The sequence below is a fragment of the Gobius niger genome (assembly GCF_951799975.1).
Source record: "Gobius niger genome assembly, chromosome: 10".
NCBI classification, from domain to species: Eukaryota; Metazoa; Chordata; class Actinopteri; order Gobiiformes; family Gobiidae; genus Gobius; species Gobius niger.
Window position 1 is genome coordinate 11,502,449 of NC_136861.1, and position 18,520 is coordinate 11,520,968.

Below are 18,520 nucleotides of genomic sequence, written 5' to 3' on the forward strand. Positions count from 1 at the left end.
CCGTGACGTTCTGAGTCCGTTTTGGATGACAGGGAAAAGTGATGCCTCTCCGGGGACCACTTGACGGAAACGCGGTAATACATCTCCAAATGTGACCTTTAACTTTCACCGTTTTCTTCCTTCGCCGCCGCCGCCGCTTTTGAGTCGATTTCCAGGAGCCTGTGTGCTTCACGCTGCATTTGCATAGGAAAGGGGAAAGGCAAAACATTACGACGACGCACAGGTGGGACATTTGGTCTTCGAAGTGAGATGAGGTAGAAGCTGGGAAGATTTGCATAAACGACTGTGGCTCGATCACAGTGTTGCCTTGGATTAATCAAGCTGCTCGCTCAAAGTCAGTTCAAAGCTGTGATCTATGACATTATGCAAGATAGTGTGTGTTTCAGAAACTCGTCCCCATTGGGTTTAAAGACAAAAACATCACATGCTTGAAAATATGGTCAAAGAAGGCAGTTACATTATCTCCTTATTTCAATGCTTTCTTGAATGAATGAAAACAGTTTATAGCAGAAGAAGCAGGATGTTTATGATACATTATCCATTATCAAGTCTATAGGGCCGTTACAGGACAGCAGCATCGTATCATATCGTGAAAAAAACGTATATCTTTAGACCCAGGTTTTGATGCTGTTGGTCCAGGGACAGCATTTAAAGGAACAGGCCACTGTTTTTCCATGCTGTGATATGTTGTCACCTGAGCTTAGACGAGTTGATACATACCGGTCTTTGTGCCTGTGACAGAGTGTGGTAGCTTCAAACTTCACCCCGTTTGGAGCTATTGGAATATACTGGAAGAGACCTGGTCAAAGACCTGACAGGTACGCATCAACTCGTCGTCAGGTAAGAAGATATCTCACTATATAAAAATGGTGGCCTGTTCCTTTAAGGAAGTGACTTGGTAGTTTCAGCTCTTTTTTCTTTTCTTATTTTTGCCACAATTTTTTCTTGTTTTCCCCAATTTTTTCTATTTTTTTCTCATTTTATATGACCAATATTTTCATTTTACCAAATTTCAAATTGTTTTCACCCAATTTATGCCCAATTTTCCCCATTTATTATTTTTATTTCCCTAATTTTTGCCACAATTTTATCTCGGCTTTTGCTTAATTATCGTTACTAATATTTGATCTATTTCCATAGTTTTCATCCCATTTTTTTCCCAATTTATTTGCTCCCTATTTAAAAATAATAATAATTTGCCCAAAGTTTGACCCACTTAAGAAAAAAAAATATATACTGTATCTCTTATTTTTGCTCGAATTGTGTTCGTTTTCTCAATTTTTCCCCCAAATTTTTGCTCTTTTGTAATACAATTTCCCCCCACTATTTCCCCAATGTTTTCACCAATTTGTTCCCAAAATATTTTTTCCTTATTTTTGCCACAATTACTCCCAGTTTCTCTTAATTTGTCCCCAAATGATTCCCCATGTTCACACATTTCCTGACATTGGAGATGAGCCAGTAACTTGCAGATCTTCCACCCATTATTGTTAGTCATTTATAAGCACCTAAGTAGAGGCGACCGATATGGAGTTTTCTAAGGCTGATGCCGATATGCACGGCCGATATTTATGGTCGTTTTTTTAAAATGTCTCTGCTTTTTTTAATCTGTAACAGCAGGGGGGCGCTCTATTAGGGGCTTAGGCCTGATTCATTCAGGACATTCATGTTTAGTAGGTCCTTCAGAGGGGCTTGTTTGAAAGACAATTCAGCAGCTTCCAAAACAAAAAACGGTCTATCTCTTATGGCTCCGCAATTACAAGCACCAGTCGACATGAATGAAGTATTTTCCAAAGCATTACCAACTGTTTGAGACAAATTTATTTCAAAATGTGGCATATTATCACAAATTGCTGTTCTATTACACAATGAAATATAATGTGGTGTCATTACAAAGTGTGGTAACCTTTCCACCGTGCTGATTTACACAAAGGAATTTTTATTTTCCATGTACAAAATACCCCCAAACAGTATCCTCAGCTAACCTCCCCCAAAATCCACCCAATCCAACCGTCATGAATGACTTAGCCCCGATAGACGGACTCCGCTTGTGTGTGCGCGGTTTCCAGCATGAATTGATAATGGATTTTTCACAGCTGGAGAGACACTCTGACCGGCCCTTTCTCTGGCAGCTTATTTTCTAATTGGCAAACAAAACAAAAGTGAAGACCGGATCAAAACTCGCGGCTGCGTCTGTGTTTGTGCGGCGGCTTTTCGCGCCTAAACAAAGGGCCTTTTCTGCTTTTTTTTTTCATCCGGAGCTGGCAGTGCATGAAAAAAAAAGGAACCCCAGATTTTGCGCAGTTTGTCCGAGGGAGGCGAGGGAGCAGAAACCGAAGCCAACCAGGTCATTTCTGAGCTAATTCGAACCACTTCCGGCGAAGGAAATTGGGTCTCAAAAAGCAAAGTGGATTTAATTAGTGACAGTGTTTAGAATCGGAGAAAAAGTAGCAAAGGCAGAAACGAGCTCTGCAGTCACAAAGAGAAGGGCTGGCTCACATTGTTTCCAGTACTTAAACGATACTTGGTTTGAGATTCTGATACCGGCACTTAAATATTTATTATCTCGAACCAGAAAACAGAACAATCATTTGTGAGGTGGCAAATGTACAATGTCGGGTTCATCTGCAATGTCAGCAAATGTGTGAAAAATGGGGAATCATTTGTGGAAAATTTTAAAAATGGGGGAAATAGGAAAAATATTAGTGATAAAAATTAGCAAAAATTACGGGAAAAAATGGGGAAAATTTGAAAATGAAAAATGGAAAAAAATAAGGAAAAAATGTGTACACGAAAAAAAAAAGTGGGAGAAGAAAATTGGGAATATATATAAAAAGTAGAAAAAATGGGGACAAATAGGGAAAATATTTGTAATTAAAAAATAGCAAAAATTGGGTAATAAATAAATAAAACAAGAAAAGATTGGGGCAAAAAGAAGGAAAATTGTGTTAAAAATTGGGTAAGGAAATAGGAAAAATAGTTATAAAGATGAGCAAAAATTACGGAAAAACTAGAAAAATATTGGTAAAAAATAATTTTTAAAAAAGTTTAAAAAAAAATTGGAATAAATTGGGTAAAAAATAGGGAATTTGAAAAAATATTAGTAATTAAAAAATGAGCAAAAAATTGGGAAAACAAGAACAAATTGTGGTAAAAATGAGGAAAAATGTGTAAAAAAAGTGGGGAAAAATTGGGAATAATTTGAGAAATATTGGTCATATACAATGAGCAAAAATCAGGTAAAAAATTGGGAAAACAAGAAAAAAATGCGTCAAAAATAATAATTCTTTTAAGTCTTAAAAATAGGGAGAAAAATCTATTATTTGAGGTGAAATAATCCAGTCCTTCCTTTAATGCTGTCCCTGGACCCAACAGCATGATGGACTTGGATCTAAAGATAAGATTTTTTTCCGGTACTTACTTCGATACGATACCGGTAGTACCTAAACCTTTCCTCCGATACCAGACCGGTATCGTCTAACGGCACCAGCTCTAGACAGGAGTGAACATTTATTGGGGGTAAAATAGTCCTCGTTCTTTTTCACATACAGCATTAACACTTGGGAAAAAGGCTGAATAATTTACAGCTTAAGTAGGGCTGCAATTATTTCAGTGAAATCGTGTTCTTTACCGAGACTAATTCTGTCTCCAAAGGGGTCTTACATAATACCTGGTAACTCTGTGGTTTACACCTCTCTGAGCATATTCTGAAATGCATCAGGGCTCCAGGCCGACTGCTGCTGCTCGTATGATTTGTAAAGAGTGTCGTAGTTTGGATCATATTGTTATTGTGCCAATGGTAGGTGAAGAGCTGCTTTAGTATTCACCTTATCCCTGCCCGCTTGATAAATACATGTCCGGTTACACAGCGGCATGTCAGAAATGTCACATGATAGCATCACTTAACTTGGGAAAGTAATGTAATTCAGTACATTAATGCTCCTGAATGGGTTCTACCAAATCCACCAAAATTGCAAAAGTGCTATACACTGTATCACCTACATCCAGTATCAAACCACATCCATATTAACAGACATATGACAAGAACCCATCTTCGTTACACGCTGGAGAACGTTAGAATACAGTGTGAAACAGCCACGAGCACAGAGAACATTTGCACATTTTAAGCCTGTCCCACACGCACAGACTCACACCCCGGTTTTTTCAAAGTGGACTCAGGTGGGCGAGTAACTGGAACGCCGCGCGCGAAACAGTGAAACAGCAACACACTAAAAACACACACCGAGAGAGCACAGCGTTCAGAACCAGAGACGAGCTGGAGCTTGTGCCAAACCCGCTCTGACCCGGGACAAAGGCCAGGTCTCAACTCAACTTAGGTCCAAGAGCTGCAGCTTAGGAGAGGCTCGGACAGTCAAACTCATTTCATCAAAGCTTTACCAGATATCTCCAATGTGTGTGAAAAATGGGAAATAGTTGGGGGAAAGCTTGGGAGAAATTGTGGGGGGAAAAGTTGGGAAAATGTGGAAAAAATGGGGCAAAATTAAGAAAAACATGGCGGGGAAAATGGGAAAAATAGAGAAACATTAAAAAAAAAAAAAGCAAAAATGGGGGGAAAGAAAAGGGAAAAACTTTTTTAACAACCAAGTCACTTCCTTAACCTTTTAACCCCCACCTGAACTGAGCACATTTTCTCCAGTTTGGCCTTAACCAGATATAAAAGCTTCTTAAAGAAAAAGCGTCAAAACAGTGATAAAAACTGAGACAACAATAACGATGAAAACGCAACAAAAATAAGACAAAACTGCGGAAAAAAAACGCAACCGTAAAGGGCCAAAAAAGCGACAACAAAGGGTGTAAAAATTTGACAAAAAATGGATGTAAAAATGGTAACAAATGTGAGGAAAACGCGACAAAAAAGCGATGATAAAAAAGTCAAAAAAGTGACGTCAACAACACGAGGAAAAAGATCAGTTTAGATCAATTTTGAAGCTTTCAAATGAGCAGTTACTCTGGCCTAAACTCTCCGGTCGAGAAGCTTTTAGATTTGGGTAAAGCCCAACTGGAGAAGAGGGCCACCGTTTTTCCATACTGAGATATGCTCCTACCTGAGACGAGTTGATGCGTACCTGTCTGGTCTTTGTGCGTGCCCTCAGTCACGCAAAAACACCAAAGATGTTGTAGCATTTAGCCTCTCCCAATGTATTCCTATGGCTCCAAACGGGGGTGAAGTTAGAAGCTACTAAACTCTTCAACGGGCACACACACAGACCAGACAGGTACACATCAACTCGTCTAAGCTCAGGCAAGAACATATCTCAGAATGGATAAAAGGTGGCCTGTTCCTTTAAGGCGGGGGCATCAAAAGATTTTTTTTTACTGGTATCGTTTAACGGTGCGCAGCCTTAAAGGGATATTTCAGGATTTTTCACATAGGGCCTCATTTCCTAGTTATCCAGAGTGTTGTTGATTTCTGGAAATATTTTTGTTGTAATTCATGCAGTTCTTATATTTGAAGAGTTTTGTGGCGCTAGGCTAGTGCCAGGCTAGTGCATTTCTATGGTATCAGCTACCCTGCATTAAAAACAGTGTGACCCGCTCCACAGTGCACCTGAGGCAAGTCACTTATAACACCAGACTAACCATATAAATGTCTGTGAGGCCCTATGTCAAAAATCCTGAAATATCCCTTTAACAATCACAAGACTATGTTAAGTTACTTGCAGAGGACATATAACCGAGATTACTGCCACCTTTCGACCCAGATCCAACACACGCACACACAGCCCGGGTTACCTTTCAACAAACGGCCAAGAAGGAACATCGCAGAAACAGCGGCGGCATTGCAGACAAAGCCGGAGCTGAGCGCGCACCTTTTATCATTAGAATAAAAAGCTGGAGCTAAACGATGTCAACACTTTTACACATCTGAGTATTACAGATTCAAACAGACTGCAGCGATGCTTTGATTACAGAGAACACAGAGCGCTGGGAGGCGGCTTGATCTAGTTCTAACAGAGTTTTCTCACTTCGCCGTCGCGCGGAATTTGGACAATTGTAAAGGTGCGTCCGTGCCATCGTTAATTAGCGGCGGCGGAGTTTGTTACTGTGGTTTATGTTGTCACAGAAAAGACCCGATTCCAACCCGGGCAGATGTTTTATCTACTAACAAGGAGGGAGGTTTGTCACGTTGTAAATGCTTCTTTTTACTGTGTAATTTGACACTTTTTGCAAGAAAATATTGTCTGCAGGACGGATGAGTGGCATTAAATAACAAAAGGTCATCTAGACATAAGTATATTGTCTCCTGAAATAAGTACATTTTTCCTGATTTTTCCTGGTTAAGTTTTAACATTGATTTAAATTCAATAATCAATAAAATAATCTACATTCATTATAAGATTTGTTTTTCCTACTGGACAGATTTCTCAAGGACACATTTAATTAGGCTCCTACCAGATGATTTGTAGTTAGTTCTTGCCTTTTCAGGGTTTATACCAATGGCACAGTAAAGTGAAGATATTACTGCGCGGATGTCGAAGTACTCCTGGTATTATTACGCCTTACAAAATAGTTCCCCCTTTTATCCGTTTAGAAAATGCACATTGTTTAATTTTGTGTAACTATACTTTATCGTGCAACATTCGCGTAGTGGAGGAGAGGCTAAATGCTAACGCCGTCTGTGCTGTGTTTACGTGACTGAGGGCACGCGTGAAGACCAGACAGGTACAAATGAACTTGTCTAAGCTCAGGTAAGAACATATCGCAGTATTTAAAAACGGTGGCTTATTCCTTTAACACCGCGACGCTAGGGGCCGACATTGCTGCAGTACCTCCTTTGTGGGCGGCAAAACAAGCTAGTCACCCATTAGAAAGCATTGCACTTTCCACACGTTTTAAGCAACTGTAAAGCCTGATTTCTACTTTTTTAAAACTTTCTACAGCTAGATATTGCTCCTGTCATAACGCTGGGTTAGTTACAATTAAAGAAACCAGGCTGTTTTTTACGAAAGGTGTGAAATCTCGTATTCTAATGAGGGCCGGACTTTGATTGACAGGCCGATAGCATTCGAGCTACTGGCGCGGGCGCGGCTACGACTGAACTACACTGAGTGTACAGTGAAGATCCCGCTCTTATGCCCTTTTTAGGAACATGCTAAGCGGGGTAGGAGGAGTCTGTAAATCCACCACGATTTCCCCCTTGAATGTAGTTATTATGGCAAACGCAAGTCAAATTTAATACCATAATCAATGCCCAAATACTATGTTTTAATGCCACAAACGCAGGATGAATCGGTGCATATTTAGATTTTGGAACATTTCATCGGAGGAAAGGGTACTGGACAAAACAGGAAACTTTTGAGCATAAAAAATGGTCAATTTCAGCCAAATCTGCAGCCAAATATGTTTTAGACCATACGATTGGTATTTTCAACAAACTTATACAGTGAAAATTGTTGAGCAATGTCATAATTTTCCAATAAATTTAGATTTAATGCCAGATTGAATCTAATTTTATGCTTTTTAGTGACATTTAAGGCCTTGATTCAAGACTTTTAACTTTAGTTCCCGGTGGAATCCCTGTTTTTGCAGTGTAAGGCCTCGGGTTTGATTCCTGCATGAAGAAGTTCCTTTAAGTGCTACAGCGTCATCCTTCAAGCCCAAAGACATTCATAATATCGTCATCCCTGAAGGTAAATCATCCCGACCAAGGTCTTTGCTCAAATTTAATAAAACCAGCACTACAAAAGACACTACAAAAGTATATATCAAGCATGAGTTTTAATGACTTGAATTGAGCAATGATTTGTTTTGAGCTTAAACGTTTTTCCCGATCGGGCCAAGATTACTTTGCTTGTTTGATGACTTTCAGATTGGTTGTTTTTAAACTAATTTTGCTTGAAGTAAGGAAGGAAAACTGCCAGTGGGAACAAGTGGAATAATGTAGTGAAAATGCCCCCAACTAATCTATTGTTACAGTGAAGATGCAATATACAATGAAAATGTTTTTAATACTAGCCTTATTTAGAAAACCTGGCAGGTTATAAAGCCAATAATAGGAATAAAAACACCTTATGTACAAATTGGACGTCTCCAGATTAAAAAGTGCATGTTCAGCGAGCGTGCACACATTCGCCACCCCGTGTCTGTCACTCTGTGTCCATTACGCTGCCGGTTAATGGCTGCGTTTGACAACCCAGGAAGTGCTCAGCGTGCGCGCATCAGGTGACACCAAAGGTCATGTGTCACAACGCGTTACAATCCGCCCTCGTCAAAGTCGTCACGGCGGGTAGGGAGCCACCGCGGCGGCTAAAGCGCGGGTCAAACGCGTTATAAAAATGCTCATAATGACAATAAACCGAGTGCGAGGCGGCCTTTTAAAGGGAGCGCGCCCCCGTAGTGAGCTTTAATTAGGGCTCGACCTGTATATCGCTTTGCCAATACGTCAGAGTGATATATGGTCGCTGCTGGGTGGGTCCTCCTTTACCGCAGCCCGTGAATGCATTAGGGGGGGTTTGGCAAGATTACAGCGCAGTCGCGATACGAACGGTTGCAATTACCAACCGTCTCCGAAATCGCATTAATTAACAAGCTCTGCCCTCAAACAAAACAAAAATCACTGAAAAAGGTGATGTGCTCTAACATTTCGATACTTTGACTGCAGCAGCATCACGGTGGCGTTGTTTCAATGAGCTTCTGCAATGTCAAAAGATCCAGTGTTTCCCACCATTTTCCACCAAGATCTTGTATTGATGATGAGAGAGTGTGAGCACTGTGCAAAGCCTTCTCCAGCGCATCCCACAGATTCTCAGTGGGGGTAAGATCTGGACTCTGTGGCCAAAAGATACAGACGGCATCTCGTCATAGAAGGGGGCGTGGCTTCGCCGAGGGGGAAAATAGAGTATTTAGAGAAGCCCCATTTTCCACTGTTTTTTCCATTTTCTGGTGGAATTTGAACTTATTTATCACATAAATTAAGTCAAGTGTAAATCGGGTCCATATGGATATTTTCTCACTGCAGATTGTTCAGTAGAAGTGAAAAAACGGCAGTCGTAGCTAGCGCTAGCTAACCGTTAGCATTAGCCCGATGCTAACATGTAGCATCAAGTTAGCATTCTCCGCTATTTATGAATCTATAGATCCTTTAATTGTTTGTAAACATTCCAGGCTTATCTGGAGGCAGGAAGTGAGATCCCTATCTATTTCCATTGTAGCTTTTGTCATAGTAACGATAAACAAATGTCTAACTGTTTTTGGAAATATCAGATAAACCTTATTTTATCATCTAAAATGTCGTTGCTCTTGTTCTTGCACCTCAAGTCACAACAGGACCACATTTTTAGTTGTAGTTTTACACTTATAATCACTAGTTTTAGCTTAATCTTATTTCTCTTGATCACTTCCTGCCTCCAGCTGATGTCACTGATGATGTAAGCAGCGAAAGGATCTATGGGCTGTTGTCTTTGTATCTTTATTTAGTACTATGTTGATAATTCAGCATTTGTTAAAGTAGTTTTTGAATAATTAGAGAAAGCTTAGATTTTTCTCCAAATTGTTTCCCCCTCAACTGTTTTCAAACATGACCATATATGGGCGATTCCAGAGATGCCGTCTGGATCTATCCATGTGTGATAAGGATGCCTCCTAACATTAAACCACTCTTTCACAATTTGAGCCCGATGAATCATTAGGATATGCCGGTGCCATCAGGGAATAAAAAAATCCATTGATGGAATAACCTGGTCACTCAGGACGTTCAGCTGATCTCGTTATTTGGGCTCATCGTGTCGGCGAACCCAGACCCGATCAACTGCAGCCACCCCGGATTAAGACAGTTCATTCAATCCAGGTGCCGACTTTTTGTTTGTCATGCAGTGTATCTACATGAAACAAAAGTTCAATCCGCAAATGAAGAAAGGAGACGTCATTTTCAAACACACAGGCATCGTTGTGAATTATAAAATTATGTCCTGATGAGAAATGACTTAAAGGTAGCCAAAGTAGTCCGAGGCACTGACTGAGTAAAAATCATTGTTTCTGAACGGGACGCCGATGTGTTTCTTCGTCGGGGGGAGATTACTAGGGTAGCTTTCCGAAAAAAATCCTCACAAATTAAATTAAAAGGTTTATCAGGTTCATCCAACATTGTGTATGAAATGAAATGTGTAAATAAATATGCCTTGCCTTCTGTTCGGTTAATACTTTCTAAAAACGTGAATCACCCATAGTGCTATATTGGACCCTTCCCTCCATTTGCGAATTTGAAGTTAAAAACATGAACTCTACCTCTCTTTGTGTGTGTAATACTTTGCTTTGGCGAGGGGTGTTCATGATTAATCAGTTCATCGATTGATTGTCTTGATGGGCTTAATCGACTCTAAAGTATGTTAAAGGAACAGGCCATCATTTTTCCATACTGAGATATGTTCTTGCCTGAGCTTAGATGAGTTGATGTGTACCTGTCTGGTCATAGTGTGTGTGTTCAGTCAAGCAAAATGACCAAAGATATTGTTAGCATTTGGCCTCTCCCAGTATGTTCCTATAGCTCCAAACGGGGGTGAAGTTGGAAGCTATCACGCTCTTCCACAGGCACAAAGACCAGACAGGAACGTATCAACTCGTCTAAGCTCAGGCAAGAACATATCTCAGTATGGAAGAACTGTGTGCCCTCAGTCACGCAAAAATTCCAAAGATGTTGTAGCATTTCCTCTCCCAATGTATTCCTATAGCTGCAAACGGGGTCAAGTTAGAAGTGACCAAACTCTTCCACGACCAAGACCAGACAGGTACGTACAACTCGTCTAAGTTGATGCGTACCGCATACCGCCTTTGCTATGCCCGATCCCGTCAGACCTTGGAAGGGGAAGGGCCTTGTCGGTGCTTGGATGGGAGACCGTTTGATAACACCAGGAAGCCTAGGGAATGCAGTGAGTGAGTGAGTGAGTGGTTGGTGGTGGTCGGAGGAGCCACTGATACAGACTGGTTGCCTCGTTTCCGTCAGTTCCGCAGCTGTGGCTACAATAGTAGCTTGCCACCACTGTCTTTGAGAGTCTAGAAAAGCGCTATATAAAACCAGTGCATTATTATTATTAAGCTCAGGTAAGAACATATCTCAGTATGTAAACACAGTGGCCTGTTCCTTTAAACAATTCATTGATATACTGTATGTTGGGGGAAATACAGTCAGATCAAAATACAAATAAGCATAAAATATGCCGTCTGTTGAAGTTTACAAACCTATTATGTGTTTTGGTTGATAATTCAGCTGTTAAACGATGTTTCATGATTATTACTGATATAAAATGTCCCGTACAATGAAACTAAGCCGGTGGTTAACGGTTAATCCCTAATCGTTTGATAAAGTAACCAGTTAGTTGATAAATGAAATTGAGCGGAATGTGCATCCCTTGTTATGGTAAAAATGATAAATGGACTCAACTTATATAGTGCTTTTCTACCTTTATCAGGCCCAAACCAGTCACCCATTCACTCTCTCATTCACACACTAGTGTATGCAGACACTGGAGGCAAGGACGCAATGACAGTGTGCATTTCCGGGAGCTGGTATTCGAACCCACAACCTTCCAACCATTGCCTTTCTTCACAAACTGATACGAGAAAACTACAATTTCCATGTGACTTCCGATATTGCAGGACTGTTGTCTGGGTTGAGTTCTGGATAAACCCTGCAAACCCAGTCATGTAGACGTCTAAACACATCCTGAAGTGCATTAGTTCAGATTCACTCTTGTATCCTGCTGAAGGGGAAGCTAAAAATGTAATATAACACTCAAAAATTGCTCAACCGCTGTCTGATTTTTGACATCAGATTGCAAAAAAAAAGAAAAAGAAGAAGAGAGAAACTGTTGCGGGTTCCTCTTTCACTGCGGCCTGTGAATACATTATTTCATTATTTCATGGCTCAGAACGTTGGGCGCCGGGCCGTGGAGTGGAGTGGTGTGGGAGGCTTTTATGCAACGCTTTTTTTGGAGAAAAACTGGATTCACCCCGCTGCAGTATCTGTGCACTATAAAAAACATGATGCAAGTAGCGTATACGTGATGTGGGCAGTGGATTCTGTACATGAGGAAAAAATGCGTGTTTAGAATCGAGCATAAGCTTCGAGCGAAACAAGACCATGGTCGAGCCGTTGTCCTGTTGTAACCAGGAAGTTTGATCGCTCTGGCCTCTTCTTACCGCACTGGCCATCGAATAGAAGACAAAAGTGATGGTATAAGCCAATTTTCAGTAGCTTTAGTCTGTTTGGCCAATGGGACAACACGATTTAGCTTAAAATAAGAAACACTTGAAATGAGACAGATCTTGCAGTGTCCTGGGGCCCGTCGCTGGGTCGTAAGCAACATTTGGTAATCTAGTTGGAGGCTTTTTAACCACTGTGTATGATTTGAGTTAATGGAGAAAACAAGAGTAGGGGACAACGGAAAGGTCCCACTCAGTCCTGGAAGGGAATCCGTGGCCTTCTTGCCGTGGAGCGGTGGACTGGGGGAATAAATTAACAAGTCGCCAAATTATTGTTACCACGGCTGCCTACACTGCACGAAAATGAAACCACAATATGTTGCAAAATCACTCGGTTGTCTTCCATCTGACTGAGATTTATAAGATTTCTTGCAAATGCGGTCACACCTGCGTAAAAATTTGGTTTACTCACGAGGTTCCTCATTTGGTTTCATGGTTTTATCGTCATCCGTTACGATTTGTGAACCGAATCAATCAATAAGCTGGAAAAAATGAAATCTTATGACTTGAAAGTGCTTGAAATAAGACTTAATGCATTGGTTTTATATAGCACTTTTCTGGACACTCAAAGACGCTTTACATTGCACTATTCGTTCACTCCATACTTGGTGGTGGTAAGGTACAATTGTAGCCACAGCTGCCAGTCTGCGCCATCAGCCCCTCCGACCACCACCAACCACTCACTCACTCACTTTAATGCTGCTTTTGATATGTATTTGACTCGTCTTCAAAAAGATTGCCAATGGAACTGGACAGATTTTTCTTGTCTTTGACCATTTTGTCAAGGGTTCTTTCATCTTATTTCAAGCGTTCAAGTTAATTTCTCTTATTTTAAAGGAACAGGCCACCTTTTTTACATACTGAGATATGTTCTTACCTAAGCATAGACGACTTGATACGTACCTGTCTGTTCTTAAAGACCAAAGTTGTTGTTAGCATTTGGCCTCTTCCAATGTATTCCAATAGCTCCAAATGGGAGTGAAGTTAGAAGCGACCACGCTCTTCCACAGGCACAAAGACAAGACAGGAACGTATCAACTCATCTAAGCTCAGGTAAGAACATATCTCAGTATGGAAAAATGGTGGCCTGTTCCTTGAAGCAAATTAATGCTTGTTTCATCTTATTTCAAGACGAGTTCAGACCTAGTCAAAATCAGAATTAAAAGTCTTATTTCAAGTACGTTAAGATGACATTTTTCCCATACAACACAGTTACTCAGCGGCGCAGCGACAAACTCAGGAAAGTTTCAGATGTCCCTGCCCGATATACTCCAGCCATCATTGTCCTGGGGCTTGCTGTTGGTCAACATAGCATTCATTTCTTTACTTCTCATAAGCCCAGGCAATAAAAGCCACCAGGCTATACTTCCTTCCTCTATTATTCGACAGAGGACTGCAGGACACACACCGGGCTAACTTCATTTAGTCTTACATTACACCGAATTGGAGAAGTCTGCTCACATGTCACACGACACCAAACAATACCACTTATTTGCTCAAAGATTAAAGCTGGTCTATTGAACGAGACAACAGTGAACGGATGAGCGGAGAGGACAGAAAGTTCCAACGCTCAACTACAGCGAGCCATGATCACATTTGCAATTCTAAACCCCCCCCACCCGATGCAAAAAAAGTTGAAATCCCTCTATTTACATTGCATATTCATCTCGAGCCTCGTCAATATGAAATGCCAGATGCCAAACGTCGTCGCAGCGTTTTCCCGTCTCAGCTTCTCTTGACATTATCTGCGTCCAACGCGAACAAGAAAGTCCACTCCGACTCGATGTTGTTCACAGTCGGCCTACACCGTAACATACATGACATTCACATTACACGGAGACGCCTTCCTCCAGCAACCGCTCGCTCGAAGACTTGTGTGTTCTTCTATGTACGTCTTTACTTTACTTTACAGTGTTCATTCCTCTGACATCACCCATTTTACTCTGAACCTGAATGAAAAGGGGCGAGAGTGTATAATGTAGAAGTATAGGCTCCAACTCCATAGATGTTTGTTCAGCCGGTACATGGAGATGCTTTCTCACAACCTCTCATGAGCCAATATCACTTGTGTTAAGTCCAAGTGTCCATTTCCACCTCTGCAAGTCGTCTGTGGTGTTAATTCCTTTGACATTATCAACTTGAGTGTGAAACTGATTGGAGAAGAAGCAGGGACTGTCCTGCAGTAGACATTTAGAGTTTGGAACTTCAACCCCGTGAGTGTTCACATAGCGGTGTTCCCAACATGATACGCATACATTTGACATTTACATGCCTTCTCTTCCGGTGCCTTATTAGCAGGTTTTACACCAGGGGTCTGCAACCTTTTGGATCTAAAAGAGCAAGTTCTTGGAGAGAGAGAGTACACTTTGTTATCTGCATGTTGAGTGTGACTGTGAGAACTGAGCTACAGCCAAACCAGGGCTCCCCAACTGATTGATCTGACAGTCAAAGATCCACAAGAGCAACATGTGGCTGTAAAACCATGTGTTGCAGATGCTTGGCCCGCACCAATCACGTGTGCGCGCCTCTCCACGTGCCCATTCCCCGACTTGGTGGCGTTTTAAGCTCTTACCTTCCAAGCAGCACGTCCTCCAGAGCCCCGAGTGGGTCATCACCTCCTCGTTCTTCTTGCTGGTCTCGTTCTCGCTCATGGACTTGGTTTTGCAGACGCCACGGGAGTACAGCCAGTAGTCCGTGCCGACCGCGATGGTCATGAGACTGAAGGCCGCGAAGGCTCCCACCGTGGTCAGCAGCATCTGGACTCCGCGGTCGAACAGACCCATGTTTCCGCATTCCATGAAAGGGGGACCCCCTTTCCTCTTAATGTACAAAGAAGTAAATATTTGAAAATTTACGAGACCAGACCAAACCGAAAAACCGGGATATACTCGAGCGGAAGGAGAGGGAAGAAGGAGGCGGAGGATGCGGTAGGAACCTTATGGTTGCGTTTGGGTGAGGACCTAAACAGAGAAAAAGGCCGAGGGTTTTGGGTGGGGGGGGGGGTGGTTAGGGGGGGTGAGAGGAAGACACTACACTGAGTCTCCTCTCTTTGGCGTTTGGATCTGAATCGCTCTACAGACAGATCTTCAGGCCTTCAGTGAACAAGAGCACAGAGATGTCCTTAAGCGTGTATAGTGGCAGTGACTGTGTCTAAATGGCACTGAGATGAAGCGAACCGAGAAGCAGGGCCTTTAAAAAAAAAAAAAAAAAACACAACCAAAAAAAAAAAAGAAAAACTACCTGTTCCTATGCTCACGCGGACATGAGGGGGAAGCAGGGCGCGCGGATACACTTCTACACGTCCCTACGAGCACTTAAAACAGTTACCTAGCGCAATGAGAAGGGCTCTGAGCTAACGTTCCCCTGTTCACTACAGTGTCCTGGCGTTAGTCAAACGGAAGAAAGCGAGGGGAAGGACGGCAGCGAGGAATCTGTCATATCAGAGCGAACACAAGCGCGAGCATCTAAAATAAAAAAAACCGACGCTGGCCTTTTGCGCAAAAAAAATTATCAACCTTAGCTATCTGTCTATATTTACGCGCGCGCAGCCAGACAATGGAATGTGGGGGGGTGGGGGGGAATAAAACAAAATCAAGCCTCAGTGACTCAATTAATTCATTAATTAATCAGCGGGGCTTCGTTTTGTGAGTGAGCCTACAGAGGAAAGCAAAACCGAAAAATAAACCGCTTGGAGACCGCTTTTTTTCCTAAAATTTTGGTCGCCAGTTTCCATATGTAGCCCTATAGCTCTGGGAAGCTTTCCGCCGAAAATGGGGGTCTTCTTCTTCTTCTTGCACGGAGCGGGGCAGAGGCAGTGCGGGCATCACTCGACACGGAGGCGGCGGAGGGGACACGACGAGCCGCTGCTGGCGCTTGGTTCCCTCCCGCTGCTCGAGAAACTCACGGCCGAAGAGGAGGAAGAAGGAGAGGAGGAAGAAGAGGAGGAGGAGGAGGACCGGGAGTAGTTGTCGTTGGAAGATCGGACGGCGCTTTCACACCCAGCGCGATTAGCAGCGGTAGCGGCGGCAGAGGCGGCGGCGGCGGTAGTGAGGGCAGCGCGGTCCCGCTCTCGTCGTTGTTGTAGCCCTTGCGCCATGAAACAGCGAGGAAAAAATAAACGGTGTTGGGGTATGTTGCAATCCCCCCCTCCTCCACTCGCTGGCTCCTTCCCTTTGCTGCTCTTCTTCTTCTTCGGGGGGAGAGGAGAGGGAAGAGAAGAGAGAGAGAGAGAAAAAAAAAAAATCTATTACACAATCAAGCGCCTAGTGTGTCACGATGTGTGCGCGTCCGTCGGCGATGGCGATGCGAGCCTCTCTCGTGTTATTTCGCTGTTGGGCTCGCGTAGAGACCGCGCGTCCGAGGGGTCCCACGGTGCTGCCGCAGCGGTGGAAAAAGATGTGTTTTAATTCCGTTTGTGCGTGGTTCGCGGAGGGGCGGAAGAAGGGGGTGGACTTGCACACACTCGCAGCCTCTCCTGCCTCTCTCCTCTCTCCCGCGCGCCCGTATAGCCTTTGTGCAAGACCGCATTAGATTTATGTCCGAGCTAATATCGCGGGATCCAATTGTTGCAGCAGCAGCGCGAGCCCCTCGAAGGATCCTACTTTTTTCCCCAGTGTTTTTGTGTGTGTGTGTGTGTGTGACCGCATTAAAGCTCGCAGGCTGCTGTGAAAAGCGTAGGGCACTGTTTAATCAACTGTTTCCTGAAATGTAGTCCCTATTTGATAGTTTGCGCTCAGTTATAGGTGCATGTGACGTGCCAAAATGTGTGTATTTCGTGTGGGGCGCACTGTGCTGTTGCCGAGGCTGTGGTGCTGAAAGAACAGCTCCTGGACCGGCTGCTGTGCGGAGTTTGTCTCCCTCTGGTGCTCAAACCGGATCATTACAACTTCACCTGTAAAATAAGCACAATTAGGGCTATATATTTTTTTCCTCAATGTCGTTGGTGAGTTCGATGTGCTAGAAGAAGAAAGAATAGACCCTTTAACTCCTGACATCATCAGTGACATCATCCGGAGGCAGGAAGTGATCAAGGGAAGAAAGATTAAACTAAAACTAGCGATAATAAGTGTAAAACTACAACTAAAACATGTGGTCCTGTTGTGGCGTAAGGTGCAAGACCAAGAGGAATGACATTTGAGACGATAAAATAAGGTTTTTTTGATATTTCATTTCACATTTGTTTATCGTTACCATGACAACAGCTCCAATGGAAATAGATAGGAATCTAAGTTCCTGCCTCCAGCTAAGCCGCGAATATTTACAAACAATTAAAGGGTCTATTCCAAGCTAATTGTATCTGTATGACTTATAACACAATGTTCAACCTCTTAACACAAGCCTGAACAGACCACATTTTTTTCCAGTTCGACTTTACCCAGTTTACGAGACGTAGTAAATGAGGTTGAAAAAGCAGCAAAAAAAAGCGAAAGCGCCAAAAACGTAAAACAAAAATAGGCTATAACAAAAACGTAACAAGATCTAACAAAAACGTAACAAAATTGTAGCATTAACTTAGCTAAAATCTAACAAAAAGTGACAAAAACTTAACGAAAACGTGACAAAAAAAAGCACCAAGAATAAAATGAACAAGCGACAACAACAGGAGGAAAAAATCTTACATGAGTTTTGTAGGACTTAGCTTTCAAATGAGGCGTTACACTGGCCGACAGCTCCAGTCCAGAAGCTTTAAGATTTGGGTGAAGCTGACCTGGAGAAATTGTGCTCGGTTAAGGCGGGGGTTAAGAGGTTAAAATCTATGTAGCAGTAGTATACAATCAAAAGTGCTAAAAGTAAGGATGGATGATACACCGAAAAAAGGATGTAATACGTTTTCACATGTTGTTTGATTTCAGTTTTGTTGTTTCATAGTCTAATAAATACATGTAGCTTAGACACAGTTTTAATACAAACCTCAGCTCAAACAAAAAATAACAGTTTCCTCCAGAATCATTTAACGCACAAACGTTCTCTATTGTCTCATCCAAAACTAGGAGCTGTAAACCTGGCGATTGTAAAGAATTATAAATTAATGAGATTGGCCAAAAAGTAGAAATTGCGATTTCAATTGACTCTGTGAATAACTTGAAATACATAACAACGCCCCCCAAGAAGTGACTTCCTGTTTTGATCCAGCACGCCAAAATAAAAGCACCATCTTATTCATTAGTTCAGCAGATCATTAGTTCAACTTTCTTTCTATCAAACTATAAACAGACAAAACACTGAAAACGTGTGAATGTAATTATATTCTTGTAATGTTGTAAGTGCCTGCTGAACTAATCAATGACACGAGCTGTGTGCT

General features: G+C 42.2%; 1 protein-coding gene across 1 annotated transcript in view; it reads right to left on the reverse strand.

Moving 5' to 3' along the window:
* The window catches only part of cacng2a (calcium channel, voltage-dependent, gamma subunit 2a), a 138,921-nt gene extending 123,490 nt beyond the window's left edge, over positions 1-15,431 (reverse strand). Inside the window, exon 1 of the mRNA XM_079564567.1 lies at positions 14,792-15,431. Coding sequence (XP_079420693.1) covers positions 14,792-15,017 — 226 coding nt within the window. The 5' untranslated portion in view covers positions 15,018-15,431. The remainder of the gene's footprint in view (positions 1-14,791) is intronic.
* Positions 15,432-18,520: the final 3,089 nt, after the last annotated feature.